Below are 17,212 nucleotides of genomic sequence, written 5' to 3'. Positions count from 1 at the left end.
TCATGTATACATATATATTCTTTCGTACAAAAAAAAACGCCCGAACAGGGACTCGAACCCTGGACCCTCAGATTAAAAGTCTGATGCTCTACCGGCTGAGCTATCCGGGCTGCTATCTGACATTTGTTAAATGTATTACTTACTCTGGACACACACTTTATTTGTAATATTAACAATTTTTTTCTTTTTTTTTATTGAAAATAGATATATTTTAATTTTTTTAATGATATAAAAATTATTTTCTAAATATACAATTTATGATTGCAATATTTTATAAGATTTCTAAAAAATTATTATTTAAAATTATATATACATTAATATTTTTATATAGATTCTAAAGAAAAATTAAAATAAAATAAATCAAAATTTTGTACAATAATATTACCAATACTATTTAGATATTGAAACAATATATATATTCTTAGTTTTTCTTTTTATAATTTAGCTAATTACTATTTGTATTTAGCAAATTTGAGAATATATAGTTTTTCATATTCTAGATAAATAACATATAAGCAATATTATATTTTACAATCAGAGTATCATATAAAATTTAAGTAATATTATATTATTATATATTTTACAATTTACTCATAAATTGTTCTGTTATCAAGATAATTATCAATTATATTATCTTTCTATTTCTATTAAATTTACATTTATGTACATAAATAGGAAAATAAATCTATATAAAAATATGTGATGCATTAACTATTCTTTTTTTTTCTTTTTTCTTTTGCCATATTCAATATAGTATACATATATTTACATATCACATTGATAACATATAAAATAAGGATGTATATTATGTAAACAATTATTTGTTTAAAAAAATTATCTATACAACATTATAACAATATACAAAAATATATAATCCTGAAGTAAACACTTGTAGATAATAAGAAATTACATTAATTTTTGATATAAAAATAAGGATGTGTTTAGGAGGACTTGCCTCTGAACATATATGTGATTCTTTATGCAACAATAGACAGCGAGATATATGTATTATTATATGTATTGTCATAAATGCTTTGAGATTCTTGTTCCCACGAATTTTATTTGTTCGACATCTTTAAGCAACAGTCAGCTCTGTTTTATTGTCTTTAGTAACGAGTTGCAGGAGAGAACCATTAGTAGGCCGATCTTGATTTTGAGACCATTTCCAAAACAGACTGCAGACAAAGATAAGTTTATAAATTTCAAATTACACAAGATATCTATTTTTTTGATGTGAGAAAGTTTTATCTTACTTTGATACAAACTCAAGTGGAGTCCATGTAGAGGTATCAGCTTTTGGCATCCATTTTCTATTCATTGGTGTATCCAAAGTAACTGGAAGGATACAAGCTACCAAACTATTGGAAGGAAGACCGCTATCTTTAGCTGCTAGAGACTTTGTCAACTGATGAACTGCTGCTTTTGCCATACCATAGCCAATCATACCTGGTCAAATAAAATTGATTTTTAGTGTAAAATGTAAAAAGACTATATATGCTATATTATTTAGCAAAAGACCTGGTGTTTCTCCCAATGCTGCCTTTGCACCAGTTAATGAAAGGAATCCTCCCTCTTTCAAATATTGAGTTGCAATGCTAGCGGCTATAGTGGAACTCCAAATACTTTGTTTCCACATTAAATCACTATTCTTTATAAAATCTTTATGTGCTGCATTGCCACCAGCCCATCCTCCAGCTACGCAAATAATTCCATCAACTTTTTCATCTTTCAGAGTAGTTTTAATCTGGGTCAGAATTTCTGTTTGCTACACAATAAAAAAATAATGTCTATTATTTTAATATATTAATGATATAAGATTGCATATATACAATAAAAAATTACCTGTTGCTGCCAATCATTATCAGGATTTACAAGTACATTTGCATCAGCCTGTTCATTTGGTTTCATATCAATAGAGCCAACCCACTAAAATTATAACACAATATAATATCAGAAACTAATATTAGAATTATTATAAGAAATATTTTTTTATAAGAAATATTATTATACAGTATAAAATATATTTTTCTTACAAATGTGATTAATGTGATATAAAAAAATTTTATTAATTATCCAATTTAATTCAAATATATTGAGTAATTTTATTTAATAATAACATAAATAAAATGATATAAATGACACTTTTATGAAAATAATTAGTATGTAATAATTGTGCTTTAAGCATAAAATAAGTGATTTATCTAAATGTATATTCATTATCATTACAGTAACAATCTGTAGAAGGAGTGGCTGTGAAAGGTCTTATTTAATATACAGTAACCTTGGTACACAAAGTTTTTATCTTATGACCTCCATATCTTCTAGATATAGGTATGTACTTTTTTGCATATATTTAAGAAAAAGATACATTACAGAAGTATATATATAACATTTAATTAAAATCTCTAATTATATTAAGATATTATCTCTAATTATCTCTAATAATAAAATTAATAATTATATTAAGAAATATCAGTATTATTATTATAATATAATATATCACAGCAATTACACATATATAGAATGCTTATTAATATATCAATTTTGTTCAGATATATATATTAAATTGAAAAAGTCTAGCTACCATATTTGAATTTTGTATTATTATGCAAAATATCTAATGTTATTAAAAGTTAATCAAATCATGGGAAAATTGAGAAGAGTTTATTTCATTTAGAATTATTTCATTAAATCATATGATATATCATTCATACACACATTGGCTTATAAACATCACACAATTAATACAACATAGAAAAAAATTAGTTCTATCTTTATTGTAAATGTTTTATGACGAGAAAGACTAAAATGTGCACTTATCAAGCCATTATTTATATTATTATTGAGGATAAAAATGATATATGACTTCTGTGCAGCTTTGTTTCAGTTTATTTGACGTTGATCATATTATTTAATAATGTATATATTTTCATTTTTGTAATATTATTTAATATAGAATATTGAAGTGTATTTATAAAACGTCTACCGATAAGACATAATCACGCGATTAATTCAAGATTAATACGAGACTATTAAAACATTCGTGAATTTTGTTACTCACCCAATTTTGCGCTTTAAATTGCGATACGCAAACCGATCCGTGGGCACCTTTGCCTCCGTATATAATTACACGTCCGAGTACAGTGGCCATTGTTCGATAAATGTGTGTGTGATACGATTTCGCGAGATCTGATAATCCGAATCCGAACCCCCAAAATTCTGCGACTGATGACAAAATGACACGAACGCTCACGGAGCAGCTGTCGCAAAAAGTGATAGCTAGACTGCTAGATTACCAGATATTTCCATGAACTGTGCATTTATAGATTGTCATCTGAATATTTTATATATAAAATAATACAATAATAATAATAATAATAATATTGTATTATTATTATTATTATTATTATTATTATTATATATGTAATAATAATCATATAATATATAATATAATAATAATAATATAATAATATATTTTATATATAAAATTTATATTTTGTGAAAAGCGATCGAATGATAATTTCGGTAGAAACGTGATAAAAATAAATAAAGATTGCTCATCGACAGAGATGACAGTTGTGAAACCTGTATAAATATATTCGAAGATTGAACATTTCGAAAAATATACGAATTGTAATTTCGAATTTCCCGCCAAAATGGCGGCAAGCTGCGCAGTAGGCTGCGCGCGCATATGCGTCTTGGGCAAGGGTAGGTAGGTAGGTCGGTCTAACGTGACGTCACGTTCGTCAGCCTAGTTGGGTTAGGTTTTACGCTGGATATTCTAACGAGAAATTTTTTGTTTGACGATTGATGTTTTCTCCGTGTCCGCCGTAATTGTACGACGCTGAGTATACGCGCAGTGACAGCTGGAGAGCGGTCGCGTTTCGCAGAGCGTACGATCGCGAGGGGCTCGCGGACCATTTCGGCGTATATGAGATTTTAAACGGAAAATGAGTCGACATGAAGGTACGTACGTGAGAGCTCCGTGCGCTCTCTGACTCAGCCCGCGGGCGGACGGGGCCCGCGGAAAATACGCGGGACCGTCTCGTTTTGCGGATTATATCTCCGGAAACGTGTCCGGGCATGTTTCACCGGGAGTCCCGGGCGGACGGTATCGCGGATCGAGCCACGGGGACGTTCCTTCTCGAACACGTAGGACACGTCCCGCGAGCTCCCAAATAGCCAAGAGCGGACCTAATGTCAGAGGCCAGATGGCAGCACGCGGACTATGAAAATTTCTGTCGCGAATTTCTGCGAATTTCTACGACATTTTTCCCCGGATGATCTCGCAAAATTCGCGACGACGTCCGATATTCGTTCACCCCAACTTGTCCTTCGATCCTCGAGCGACGCGTTTCGTCAGCTGTCACACAGTTCTTTCGCCTCGGTCGAGTCCTCTTTTCAGTAACACCTCCAGCCCTTTTCCTGCTGTTGATGATGATGAATTTTTCCCTTGCAGAACATATTGCAAGCTTTTTTCAATGTTTTCGCAGTTGCCTCGCGTCAGACTACTTGTACAAGTGGTTGATAAAAGTTTTATGTAGCGAAACATGCCTTTGTGAGGACTCCTTGTCTGTTATTTTCTTGACATCGTAACATTGCTGGTTAATGTGTGTCATAAAAATAATGCCCCTATATAAGTCACGATGCTTTTAAATTTCTGGCCTTTGGGATTATAATGTAAATCTGGAATTATATTTTCTATATTACGTTTATAATATGGAAACAAATACGTGTAAAGATCTAAAGTGTAAATAATGTAAGAACTCGTACTTTGAAAGGTACAATGTATGTGTTATATTTGTTATATAATTATCATATCTGATATATATAAAGATGATAAATCAAATTGAACTAGAAACTTAGGAATTTTAACATTTATGATGTATCATTAATTTTATGTAGAGCATTTTTTATAAATCAGATCATATATATTACACATATATATAGATTTTAGTCGCTATTGTGAATAAATGTGAATATTTGTAACAATTATTTTATACCATTTTATAAAATGTGAATTAGTTATATTCACATGTGTATTTATCACAATTAAGCATATATATATATATATGTGTGTGTGTGTGTGTGTATGTCTGAAATCTTGTTTTCCATTGTTACAAGACTATGACTCGCTTTGCTACACATTGCTATTTATAGTTTTATAGTCATCTGACTTTTAATTCTTGATTGAAAAGTTAAAAGTGTTCTCAAGTTGCATACGATTAGAATAAACTTTGTTAAGAATGTTAAATATAATTTATTTTTATTATAATAGTATAATATAAAATTACTCAAAATACACATATAATCTCAAATATTTAAGTTGTAGAAATAGCCACAGAAATTTTTCTTGAAGATATTATTTATAAATAATTTTATTGATTAGTATATCCAAATGTTACATTAACTTTCTCTTTTAATCCTTTGTCTCGTTTATTCGCATATATTTCTTGTTACACATACACACATACATTCTGCCTCTTTCAAAGGCAGTTTAAAATTATTATTATTTATTATTTACTATACATACTGCTGAACTAAAAATACGTAATATTATATATTAATAAAGCAATAGTAGTTTACACATATAAATACATTGTAATACATTAAGTTTTATAATATGTGATAGAAATTCTAATACTGTATATAGATTTTAACGCAGATTTTTAAAAAAATTATTTGGCATTGATTTTTTCTACTAAAATTTCTCATTAGCTTTTAAAGTGAAATACAAAATTAACAAATTTTTATGACATACTTTATAACTTTACATGCTATTATTATATTTTTTATTTATTATTATAAAAAATAATAGAAATTAGAATTTTTTATATATATATATATATATATATTATATATATTATATATAACAATAAATTTGTAAAAATAAATAAGTTTATAAAAAATATTGAATGTAATGATAAATTAAAAATAAAGTAATATTTTAAAATTGTGAAACTTTATATGATATATTTTATGCAGTACTTTTCTATGTATTAATTTAATATATTTATTTTAGGGGTAAGCTGTGATTCCTGCTTGAAGGGAAATTTTCGAGGTCGTAGATACAAGTGCCTTGTATGCTACGATTATGATCTATGTGCCAGCTGCTTTGAAGGAGGTGCTAGTACCACACGTCACCTCACAGATCATCCTATGCAATGCATACTTACTAGAGTTGATTATGGTAAGGCATTTATCAAGATATAATATTAAATTTATTGAATAAATTTATTCAATTTAATGAATATTTTACAAGTATTATTCCATATTTCTATACACATATATTAGCAAATTAAGAAAGATTATTTCAATAAATATATTAAATGTTAATAATTGATTAAATAATGGAAAAACGAAAAATAATAGAAGTTTTTTTAGTAATGTAATTAAATAAAATTTATTTATGTAATTATTTTAACTTTGCTCATTAATTTTACTTTAAGAATATTGAGATTTGTAAATATAAAAACATTCTGCCTCAAGTTTTTCAAGCAATTTATATAGAGAAATGGGAGGCAATTATCAATTTTTAATTATCAAACATTTAATTTATTTTTAAACGACTTTCAAATAGAATTATACTATGGTGGTGAAGGAGTGAGTGTGGAGCAGCCTCAATCTTTAACTTGTCCTTATTGTGCGAAAATGGGTTTTACTGAAGCTACATTACAAGAGCATGTTGCTGCTGAGCATCCTGATACTTCGTTTGAAGTTGTATGTATATATATCTTTACTTAAAGTACGTGCATTTATATATTTTTAAAGAGAAATACAAATATTTTATTATATAATATTTATGAACGATTGTAATAATTATATACAAGATTATATGTAAGTATAATAAAACTTGTGCACTTTTATCACAGGTTTGTCCAGTATGTGCAGCAGTGCCAGGTGGAGATCCTAATCATGTAACTGATGATTTTGCTGGCCACTTGACACTAGAGCATCGTAGCGGACCAAGGGACCTGATCTCCTTCCTGGATGAACCATCTGCAAGTAGGCATGGAGTTAGACGGATACCTCATCCGTCTAGAGCTGTTGGAGCACCGCGCGCACGTCGGTATGTAATAAACATTACGGATATATTTTTAAATAATTGTGATTTATTTATCAATATGTTTAATTTATTATATCAGTATATTTATCGAATATTTTTATCAAATAGTACTATAGTAAATTATAAATTAGGATAAAATTTCATGTGATTACTGCTCATCATTATGATTATTATTTGTAAAAACTCTTATAATTTATAATTTTGTTTTACAAGTTTTTATAATAATTGTTATTAGATCTTCTTTACGAATTTTTATATACAAACTATTCCAGTTTTTTAAATATCGTATGTTGTTTGAAAATGCAATTGTGTAATTAACTTTAAATATTTTTTCTTTGATAAAAATTTAACAAGCTACTATATGATTAGCAAGTATAGTTTTTATCATTATTTTATCATCACCACATCTTAGATAATGTTCATTCGACTATCATTGGACCTGCAGGTCCAATATGCATTTCAGTTCATCTGGAGGATTGAGCCCGAGTAATCGGGAAGGTATAGATCCAATTGCGGAATTGCTGTCCCAATTGTCAGGAGTACGTAGAAGCGGAGGTGGAAGTGGACAAAGTTCATCGGCACCTTCGCAACTACAGCAATTACAAATGCAATTGCAATTAGAACGACAACAAGTCCGGGTATAAACAAATTTATTTTTTATCATAACAAAAATTAATATGCATGTTTTTACAATATTTATTCAAATATATACAATTTACATCATACATATCCTTTATATCTAATATTGTGTCTTTTGGATTGAATGCATTAAGCTTGATTATTAAATTCGTAATAGAATGCATCATAATCAAACATTAAAACATATTAGGACTTAGAGCTGTGCATTTTAATAGTTATAAATGTTTATCACAAAAAACAAGAAAACATTAAACATAAAAGAAAATTAACAGAAATTATGAAGTATTAAATCAACCGCGATAAAAAATAATTTTGATAATTGCTCTCACAATCATATTCAGAATATATAGAACTTATTCCTTCATATGTACTTATTGTCAATTTAAATTTTTCCATTGATATGATATTATTTCTATCAAGTATTGTTCTAAATGCGAGAGTAGATGTTTATAAATAGGCAGGGCAAATAAAGAAAAATAGAAAAAACAAAATTATAACAGGCTATAATCATAAACTGTTAAGAATTCTGATTAATTTTTACTTCAACTTTGATTGAACTAATCTAAACAAGAATGAGAAATAATTTTGACAATAATAAGCGAAATATAATAGTGCATTAATAATTTAATAATTTTTGGCAATCTACATTTTCCATTACGGTAAGATATTGATGATTAATGCGTGTGATTGTATTAGTTAATGTGATTTAGATATATTCTACATATATATAATTATATATAATTTATATATAATATATATATATGTGTGTGTGTGTGTGTGTATAATGCAATAAATAAAAATAATACAAGACCAACTTACGAGCAAACGAATAGGTGTGATATAATAAATTCAAATTTATTTATAAATCATGAACTTAAATTCTTACATAAAATTAAAATTTGAACTTAAATTCTTTACATAATCTTAAGGTAAACGTTTTGACTTACTTAGTCTTCCTTAGTATAATAATACAAACTATCCCCACATAAACTAAATTAATTAATACGGTATATTAAAAATAGCGATCATGACGAGCAAACTATCAATACATGTTCTAACAATAGTGTAATTTTCAAGAAGCCACCAAGAAGTAAGTCGAAACGTTTACCTTAAGATTATGTAAAGAATTTAAGTTCAAATACTTTTATGTAAGAATTTAAGTTTATGATATATAAAAAATATATATATATATATATATATATATATAATTTTTTTCATAATTTTTATCTATGTTTGATGAATTTTCTGTATAATTATTATTTATATTCTAATGAGCCCTTGTTTTTTTATGCAAGAAAAAAAAGAGATCAGCCTTCAGAGATAAAAATCACTTTTTTATATTTGTCCAATATTCTTTATAGTGGAAGAATTAATAACTTTTTACAAATTAAGCAACAAAATTAAATAAAATATTACTTCTTTAGGCTGCTAGACAACAACTCGAGCGATTACCTAGTAGAAGACAGACACAAGTGATTGGTTCCGTGAGTGGTGGCAGTGGAGGTGCTAGTGGTGGTACCGGTGGTCATTCTACTGCTATGGGGGCATCAAATACCAGTAGTAATAATAATGCGACTAATGCGGCCAATCCACCTGGTATATCTTCTATTAATTCACAGAACATTATGTTCCTGTTACCCAGGTATGTTTTCCTCTTTTTATATTTATATTTTTAAATACACATCTATGTTTCCAAGTTGTAATACAATATAATGTTTTACTATCTATTACACTAATATTACTAAATGTTATTTAATATCTATATTAATTTATAAATAATTTTAAATAAGTATGTAAAATTAAATATACCCATAAACAGCAAAAAATATATGTATATATTTAGCAAATTGCTGTTAATAAGTATTGTAAAATTTGGTTATTGTTATACTTGATAATTACACTGTTCTTTTTCACATTTGTGTAGATGCATTACGACTACGCTGTCTGATTCACAATTGCAAAGTATTGAACGCGAGAGTGCAAATAGGAGTCTTTTTGCACGTGAACTTATTGTTGCAACGCTTTCCCAAACATTGCCAGAGTTGATGCAACAGCAATGTACTGTGCAAACGCCGGCATCAAATGCGACTACTGCCACGACCAGCCCTGAAACACCAAATGCCAATACTTCCATTGTCCCCACGAAGAAATCAAGTTTAGCTCAGGAAGCAAAGAGGGAACAAGCTACAAGTAAACACATGACAACATCTGTGCAACAAAAAGAATCACATATTCTGCAGGCTGCTGCTGCTGCTACTACAACAACTAGTAGCATGGGCTCAAGTCTGCAAAATCAGGGCTTACCCCTGAATCCTAATAGCATTGCAACGCAAAATTCAACTATAGTTCAAACATTGATACAAAGTTCTCTGTTACCTCCACAGCCTCCATTGGTAAGCATTCATTTTTCTGGCATTTAATATATGTACAGCTTAAAATATTTACTGTTTTAATTTATTAAAAAATGTATGAAGAATGAAAGTAATATATGTAATATATTGGGAACTCAATGTAGCTATATCTAATATTTATCTTTCCCATACTTTATATCTTTCAGTTAATTCTGTTTTAATTTATTAAAAAATGTATGAAGAATGAAAGTAATATATATATGATATATTTGGAACTTGATGTAGCTATATCTAATATTTATCTTTCTAATAATTACCTATTTAAGATTTGTTATATATATATATATATATATATATATATATATATATATATATATAATGCTGGCCATAGAATGTTCCTCTTATTTCATTGGCATGCTATATCTAGTTCTAGATATAGTATGTCAAAACAATAACTAATACAATACAATAGAAAATCACAATGTGATACACAAATAGTAACGTCGAGTCCTTATAGAATTTCGTGTAATGTAGGTACTGCAGCCACCACTGCCGCCACCAATTAGGAATACTGGTACTGGAACTATCAGGGAACCGATAGCAGCTCCGGCGCCTGCTTATGTCAGAGGTGGAGTAGGTTCTTCGCGTAGGAAGCCGGTTAGGGCTGTAGATGGAAGAAACCAATCTACGGAGCCACCACCCCCACACTAACCCCTTCTTAGCCTGTATACCCACCCATCCTGATTCCTCACACAGGACCCTCTAGCACTAGTCCTAGCACTGTTTAGAACACCTCATCATTGTTATTATTATAATATATATTAATAATTATTCGAAACGCCCTCTCCTCCCTTCTTTCTCCTTTTTCTCCTCATCCTCATCCTCTTGTGCCCTGCTACTATTACTACTTTTCCGAACTTTAATCTCGCCATCTTTGTTGTTATGTGACATGGAATAAGGGCAAGAACTGATTTGTGCTGGCCATTGTGGCATATCTGTGGAATAATAATGTACATAACTCACTTCTTGCAGTCATTCTTGGAATATATATAATTCGTTCGTGGATATTATTCTTCGAACGAATCTTGCCACGTTCTTCCACACTGACATTCTACTACATGATACGGCGTTATCTCTTATTCCCGTTGGAGAGCAGGTGTTGACGAATAAACGTGCTGTAAAAAGAAAGACCTTACGAAGACAGCGACATTAGCGTTCACTATTCAGTTATCAAAGTATCGAAAGAATAGGGATGAATACACGAGAATATGTATTGTGACCTAGCAAATCTAGACGAATATGTACAGGAATGAAATTTTTCAAAATTACATTATGTACATTATATATGTTTGCTGTTACAATATAAGAAAAAATGCTAACAACTTTGTTAATTTATATACGCGGCATAAATTCTATCGAACGATCGACTGCTAATGTGCTATGTACTTTAAAACACGATATGCATTCTCTTTTTCAAGTAAAAATATATGAACGCCTGGGTTGGTCCGTAATATTAACGCTTTTAAATTGTTAAAAACTAATCTTCAGATAACTTCTCCGGCGCACTAATAGTGAAAGATTAATACACAAAACTATTGTAGAGATAAATAAATGAATTGTCACGAATGGTATAACAATGCAGAACAATGTTACTGCATATTTTTCAGATGACTACATAGATTTAAACCTCGTTATAATAGAGAGAGACTCCTCTGTATGCTTTACAATCAATAAATCATTGGTATAATGTATAAGAAAATATTATTTATATATATAGTCTACAATTATTATTTGTAGCTTAAATTATAAATTTCCGTTATTTCTCAATTTGTTTTAAATAAAATTTACTTGTTGCAGCACTTTGTACATGTCAAAAAAGCGAAAAGTTTACGAAAAAAAATGGATAAAGATATGCTGATAAAATTTTATATACTAGACTGTCTTAATTAAACAGATGTTTAATCGAATTAAATTTGTTTAATAAATCGCGGACCATCCCTTGGCAATTATACAAGGCATAAGAAGATGATGTCATAAAGTGGAGAGAGATTACATTTATTTGTCATAAATTATTATCTTACGGTAATTTTATAAATTAATATCTCGAGATAGTTTAGCCTTTGGCGCTCTTATTAAACGGTATTAAATGTTTTATTAATATTTAATTAAATGCTTTATTAGAGATCATTGTTTTTCGGATTATTGTAAATTATGTAATTGTACATCATAATTCGATATAGTTGTGGAATAAAGTTTCTTTTAAAATTAAATACTCCATTTTAAGGCATTAAAAAATATAATTGTAATATTTAAAAAATAATTGTTTTCTCTTAAAGCTATACTTGGGATATATATCTAATACATATTTAAGAAGCATAGAATAAAATGTTTTATTGTGAATCAATCGCGGTAATGGAAAAACATTTTTTAATTTTTTTTCAAAGTTTTTTGAAAGCAAGAGAAGCATAATCTCACAAGTATATATATAATATTTTTCATATAAATATATTTGTTTCTTTTATTTTTTCAACACAACAAAGAGACATCGGTAATATATTCTATCAAAGTATGCATGTGATGCATTTGTAAAATTTTTACTCACAATCAGAGTAGATTTCGAAAATATTTGTATACATAAGCATTATTTGTTTTCCTCAAATTTTTATTGCTTTCTCATATTTTACTGCCCTTTTTCTTGCATGCTCATTGTCGCATACATAATTTTCTGTCCTGTCATTAATTTTGTTAATTTTTAAATTATATCTTTCGCCTAATATCCCGTGTGAGCGTGTATCAGTAAGATGTGGTGGTTCTGCAAAGCGTGTAACATTTTATAAAAAAATGTGCAAAAATTATATATACACGCATCGTGTAGAGATCCGTAAAAAAAAGAGTTAAAATATTTAGTGTGTGAATCTATATTATGATAGTGTGAACTTCAGAGCTTGATCATCTTATTTTCTGTGCGCGAGATATTGAGAAACTTCGAAACTAAAAATTTAAAAAAAATTAGGAAGACAAATTGTGTATGCAAGGAACACATGTTTAACTTTTTAATTACCGTTTCTTTGATGTATTCTAATCTTCCTGAATGTTTTGCTTATCTCTTTATCTATATTCGACATGTGTGTACACTTTAAACGAGTGTTATTTCGGATAGCTATTCACACTCCTGTACTTCATGCTGTGTAATTAGTTGCAGTTTACGAAGAAATAGATCCGAAACAAATTAAACGGGATGCACTGAATTGCCTTAATGCAGGATGCCTGAGAAATTAATGAGAGAGATCGACTACCCTCTTTAAGAGATGGATGTGTCTGCATTGCGAAAATCTTGCGCATGATGCTCCAATGAAGTTAATACTGTACTGAGCTAATCTTAATTAATAAACATATGCATACGTAAAATTATCAAATAGCGAATATTTGAGCGGATTTATTATATTATTATATTTTTGACCGAATCAATTCTAATTGAATTTTCTTAACAATTCATGTCTAAACTGTGGAAGTCTCTGTATTCAGAAATAGAAAAAACTCCAAATTAATTTTATTTTATTTTTAGTTTATTTTCAGAGTGATTAATATTTTCCATTTAATAGACATTAAATTCCTTTTTTTTTTTTTATTAAATTCAAATGTGACACATTGCGTATTTTATTTATATTCGAGAAATTGTGGTCTCTCTTATATATATTACATAAAATAATGTTTAAAAAGTTTAGATTTTATAAAAGCTATTTCAGCATTTTTTCCTAATTATATTTTCTTTCCTTTATTATGTACCATTGTCATATAAATGGATTATATATTTATAAATATATATATATGTTATTACTATAAATTTGATTGAATTTGGCAGTTATGACAATTATATAATATACATGCGATATAACTAATAATACTTGATATATTTGATCTAATAACTATATATATATATAAAATATAAAATTATATAATTTTATGAATCTTATTTATGTAAGATTGTAAGATTGCCGATTTGAATTAATGAAATTTATAATTATTTTTGTATTGATAATTATGCATAATAACCAATTATAATCATATTTATACAATAACATATACGTAAGAGACAGATGATGCTTGTGATAGCATATCGTTTATGAGTATACATCATACAATATATTATGTTTACGCACGTGTCGAAGTAAATTTGAAATAATACAGTTGTATATGTGTAGATGATAATACAATAGATATGTGATGGAATTCAAAAGAAAGTAGAGAGCTTATAAAGAGAATATTAAAACAAAATCTAAAATCCTTTGTCAAATCTTTAAATTTAATATAATGTTTGTTTTACATTCTTTATTATTAATATATGTTTCTTTTCTAATGTTATAAAATCAATAATTAATAATCTATAGTAATCTTAAGATTTGTGTATATCTTATTGATGGCTCAACATGGGATGCCTGATTGTAATATATTAGACAATTATCAATCGCTTTAAAATAATGAAGGGAATGTCGTGTCGGCGTTGTAATATTGCGTTGTCAATGTGTATGAGTGGAGATAAAGCGAATTTAACTCATGCTCATTCGCAATAATTATATATTATATATAAATATAAACGTGAGAACACATAGTTCTTATATAATACACATATCCTTTTTGTTGAAATGAGTTATTTGACGTATATATTTATGTTATAGCGCAATATATGTATTTTTATTATCAGAGTATGTATAGAATATGAGAGAAAATCTCAATATCCAGAAATTAGGAATTTTTGTGTTTGTTTATAACAATTAGAACCTGAGTATAAAAAATTGAAATTAATATACTATTACAAAAATGAACAGTAAGGAAAATAAAACAAATACTACGGAAAATATTTATTTATCTATATTAATAATTTATATATTTTTTATTGAAACAATTAACAATTTCTTTTGCAATATTTTCTTATCATTAATTATATATACGTTCTACTTTATATATATGTCTTCATGAAATCTCAAAATTATTTAGAAAAATCCATTCGCAAATAAATACAAATTTCAAAAATCGATTTTTTTTAAAGAACAATTTTTCTCGATACTTTGAACAATCGATTTAATAATAATCGAATACTTATGCATGCAGGTTTGCACATAATTCGTATAATAATAATAATAATATAATATAAAAAAATATGATGCGCTTTTATAGCCATCACTCTTTATTATTATTGTGCTTATAAGTGCTTATATGAGATAATAGAGATAATTTAATGGACATTTGTGTTCACATCAGTTTACATGGTTCATTCGCCCATTCAAATAGCCGCCAGATTATGGCATGGTATACCGAGAAGTTTATTAAAGATGGGTCCGCTCGAAAGTGCTAAGAAAATTGCGGCTTACAAAGCTGTGAACGAATATGTCCAGGCAAGCTGATTTATTTAAAAAGATTTATATATAACTGTTCAAGTGAGGTTATATTAATATTCCAACCTTTTTCAGAATAATACTGTGGTCGGAATCGGTAGCGGATCTACTGTAGTTTATGCCGTTCATAGACTTGGTAATGTGATGACGTTTCTTTTTTATTTATTTCATATTAATTATTTGGAAATTATTTTATTCGAGAATAATATAATATACATTTGGAACATTACAAATATTCAATCGGTAGTTATCAAACAGTTTTAAGAAAACATTTAGTTGTCAGTAAAACTGTATATAAAAGAGCATTTTTTCATAATTAAATATCAAATTTTCTGTGCATCAATATATGATGTCCTTATAAAGAAAAACATGTATACAGGAAAAATCCATTTTCTTAATATAAAATAATTTTTAAAATAAATGATTAATAACGTATATTGTGATGCGTTGGTTCATAGCTGTGATAGAAGATTATTTTCCTACTTTTAACTTAATTTAATTTTAAAATTTAAACTCTGATATTACAGTATATTTTATGCATTATTCTCTGAATTGTTTTATTGAAATGCAAATGGCTAAATTAACATTTGACCTTTTCATCAATCAACGTCAACATATTTTTTTATTCTTATTACATCATTTTATTCTTATTGCATAAAATTACTTGTTAGATTGAGTTTCCCATATAATTTGTAATAATATTTTATTCTTTTAGTAAAATATTTTAATAATATATATATTACACTTAATTATTTTGTAAATTTAATAGATTTCGCAAATGTGCTTACAAGATTTCTGCTTTCAGCTGAACGTGTCAAAGAAGAAGGACTCAATGTAGTCTGTATTCCTACATCATTTCAAGCTCGTCAACTTATATTAGATAATCATCTAACTTTAGGTGACTTGGAAACTTATCCAAAGGTAATTCTGAAATGTTCTTTTTATACATTATATTTTTTATTATACTATATATTTAACTTGTTATATATTTTACTATATATTTATATACATGATTTTAATATGATTGCAGGTAGACTGTGCAATCGATGGAGCAGATGAAGTTGATGCCGAATTGAATCTCATCAAAGGTGGTGGAGCATGTTTATTGCAAGAAAAGATTGTTGCTTCTTGTGCTCAACAGTTTCTTGTCATAGCAGACTATACGTAAGTATAATCTTTACTTTAATATTAACTCCAGACATTATATAATTTCTTTACATATTTAACATTTCAGAAAAAATTCACAAAAATTTGGCGAGCAGTATAAAAAAGGAATTCCTATTGAAGTAGTTCCTATGGCATATGTGCCGATTCAGCAGAGAATTGAAAGAATATATGGAGGGACTGCAAAAATTAGAATGGCTCTGGCCAAAGCTGTAAGCATATTTTCATTATTTAAATTATCATTAAATGAACATAAATAATATATAGGTAACTTATATATTTTATTTACAGGGTCCAGTAATAACTGATAATGGTAATTTTATTTTGGACTGGCACTTTCCGCAAGATTTAACTAATTGGAATAAAATTAATGAGGAAATATTGCTAATACCTGGAGTTGTAGAAACTGGTCTATTTATAAATATGGCTGAAAAAGCTTTTTTTGGTATGCCAGATGGTAGTGTAAAGGAACAAAGTTTAAATATTCAAAAGACTTAATACATATCAGTGTGCAAATTACATTTTCTATCATTGGGAAATAATATATCTACATATATCAAATATAAAGAATCTTATAGATAATATTATATCAGCAAAGC

At 28.0% G+C, this 17,212-nt stretch overlaps 3 protein-coding genes and 1 non-coding gene across 4 annotated transcripts; 2 read left to right on the top strand and 2 right to left on the bottom strand.

Annotated features, from left to right (window-relative positions):
* Positions 1 to 37: 37 nt before the first annotated feature.
* On the bottom strand, positions 38 to 110 carry TRNAK-UUU (transfer RNA lysine (anticodon UUU)). The gene has a single exon. It is a non-coding gene; the product is annotated as a tRNA-Lys (tRNA).
* Positions 111 to 781: 671 nt separating this feature from the next.
* Positions 782 to 3,305, bottom strand: Dhpr (dihydropteridine reductase). The gene is made up of 5 exons (XM_029320847.2): positions 3,062 to 3,305; positions 1,843 to 1,926; positions 1,519 to 1,765; positions 1,254 to 1,446; positions 782 to 1,175 (listed from the first exon to the last, which is right to left on the bottom strand). Exons 1-5 carry the CDS (start codon positions 3,149 to 3,151, stop codon positions 1,076 to 1,078), a joined length of 714 nt encoding a protein of 237 aa, XP_029176680.2. The 5' UTR covers positions 3,152 to 3,305; the 3' UTR covers positions 782 to 1,075.
* Positions 3,306 to 3,721: 416 nt separating this feature from the next.
* On the top strand, positions 3,722 to 14,700 carry LOC114944804 (E3 ubiquitin-protein ligase KCMF1). Its single transcript, XM_029320846.2, has 8 exons — positions 3,722 to 3,966; positions 6,023 to 6,190; positions 6,581 to 6,720; positions 6,873 to 7,069; positions 7,512 to 7,704; positions 9,130 to 9,347; positions 9,630 to 10,098; positions 10,591 to 14,700. The coding sequence occupies exons 1-8, from the start codon at positions 3,951 to 3,953 to the stop codon at positions 10,765 to 10,767; spliced, it is 1,578 nt and encodes a 525-aa protein (XP_029176679.1). The 5' UTR covers positions 3,722 to 3,950; the 3' UTR covers positions 10,768 to 14,700.
* Positions 14,701 to 15,249: 549 nt separating this feature from the next.
* Rpi (Ribose-5-phosphate isomerase) lies at positions 15,250 to 17,195 on the top strand. The gene is made up of 6 exons (XM_029320876.2): positions 15,250 to 15,449; positions 15,525 to 15,585; positions 16,255 to 16,370; positions 16,480 to 16,613; positions 16,684 to 16,825; positions 16,905 to 17,195. The coding sequence occupies exons 1-6, from the start codon at positions 15,321 to 15,323 to the stop codon at positions 17,109 to 17,111; spliced, it is 789 nt and encodes a 262-aa protein (XP_029176709.1). The 5' UTR covers positions 15,250 to 15,320; the 3' UTR covers positions 17,112 to 17,195.
* The last annotated feature ends 17 nt before the right edge of the window (positions 17,196 to 17,212 follow it).

The sequence above is a fragment of the Nylanderia fulva genome, unplaced genomic scaffold, assembly GCF_048542155.1.
Source record: "Nylanderia fulva isolate GAGA-0341 unplaced genomic scaffold, ASM4854215v1 Scaffold13, whole genome shotgun sequence".
NCBI classification, from domain to species: Eukaryota; Metazoa; Arthropoda; class Insecta; order Hymenoptera; family Formicidae; genus Nylanderia; species Nylanderia fulva.
This window is presented reverse-complemented; position numbering and strand designations above follow the sequence as displayed.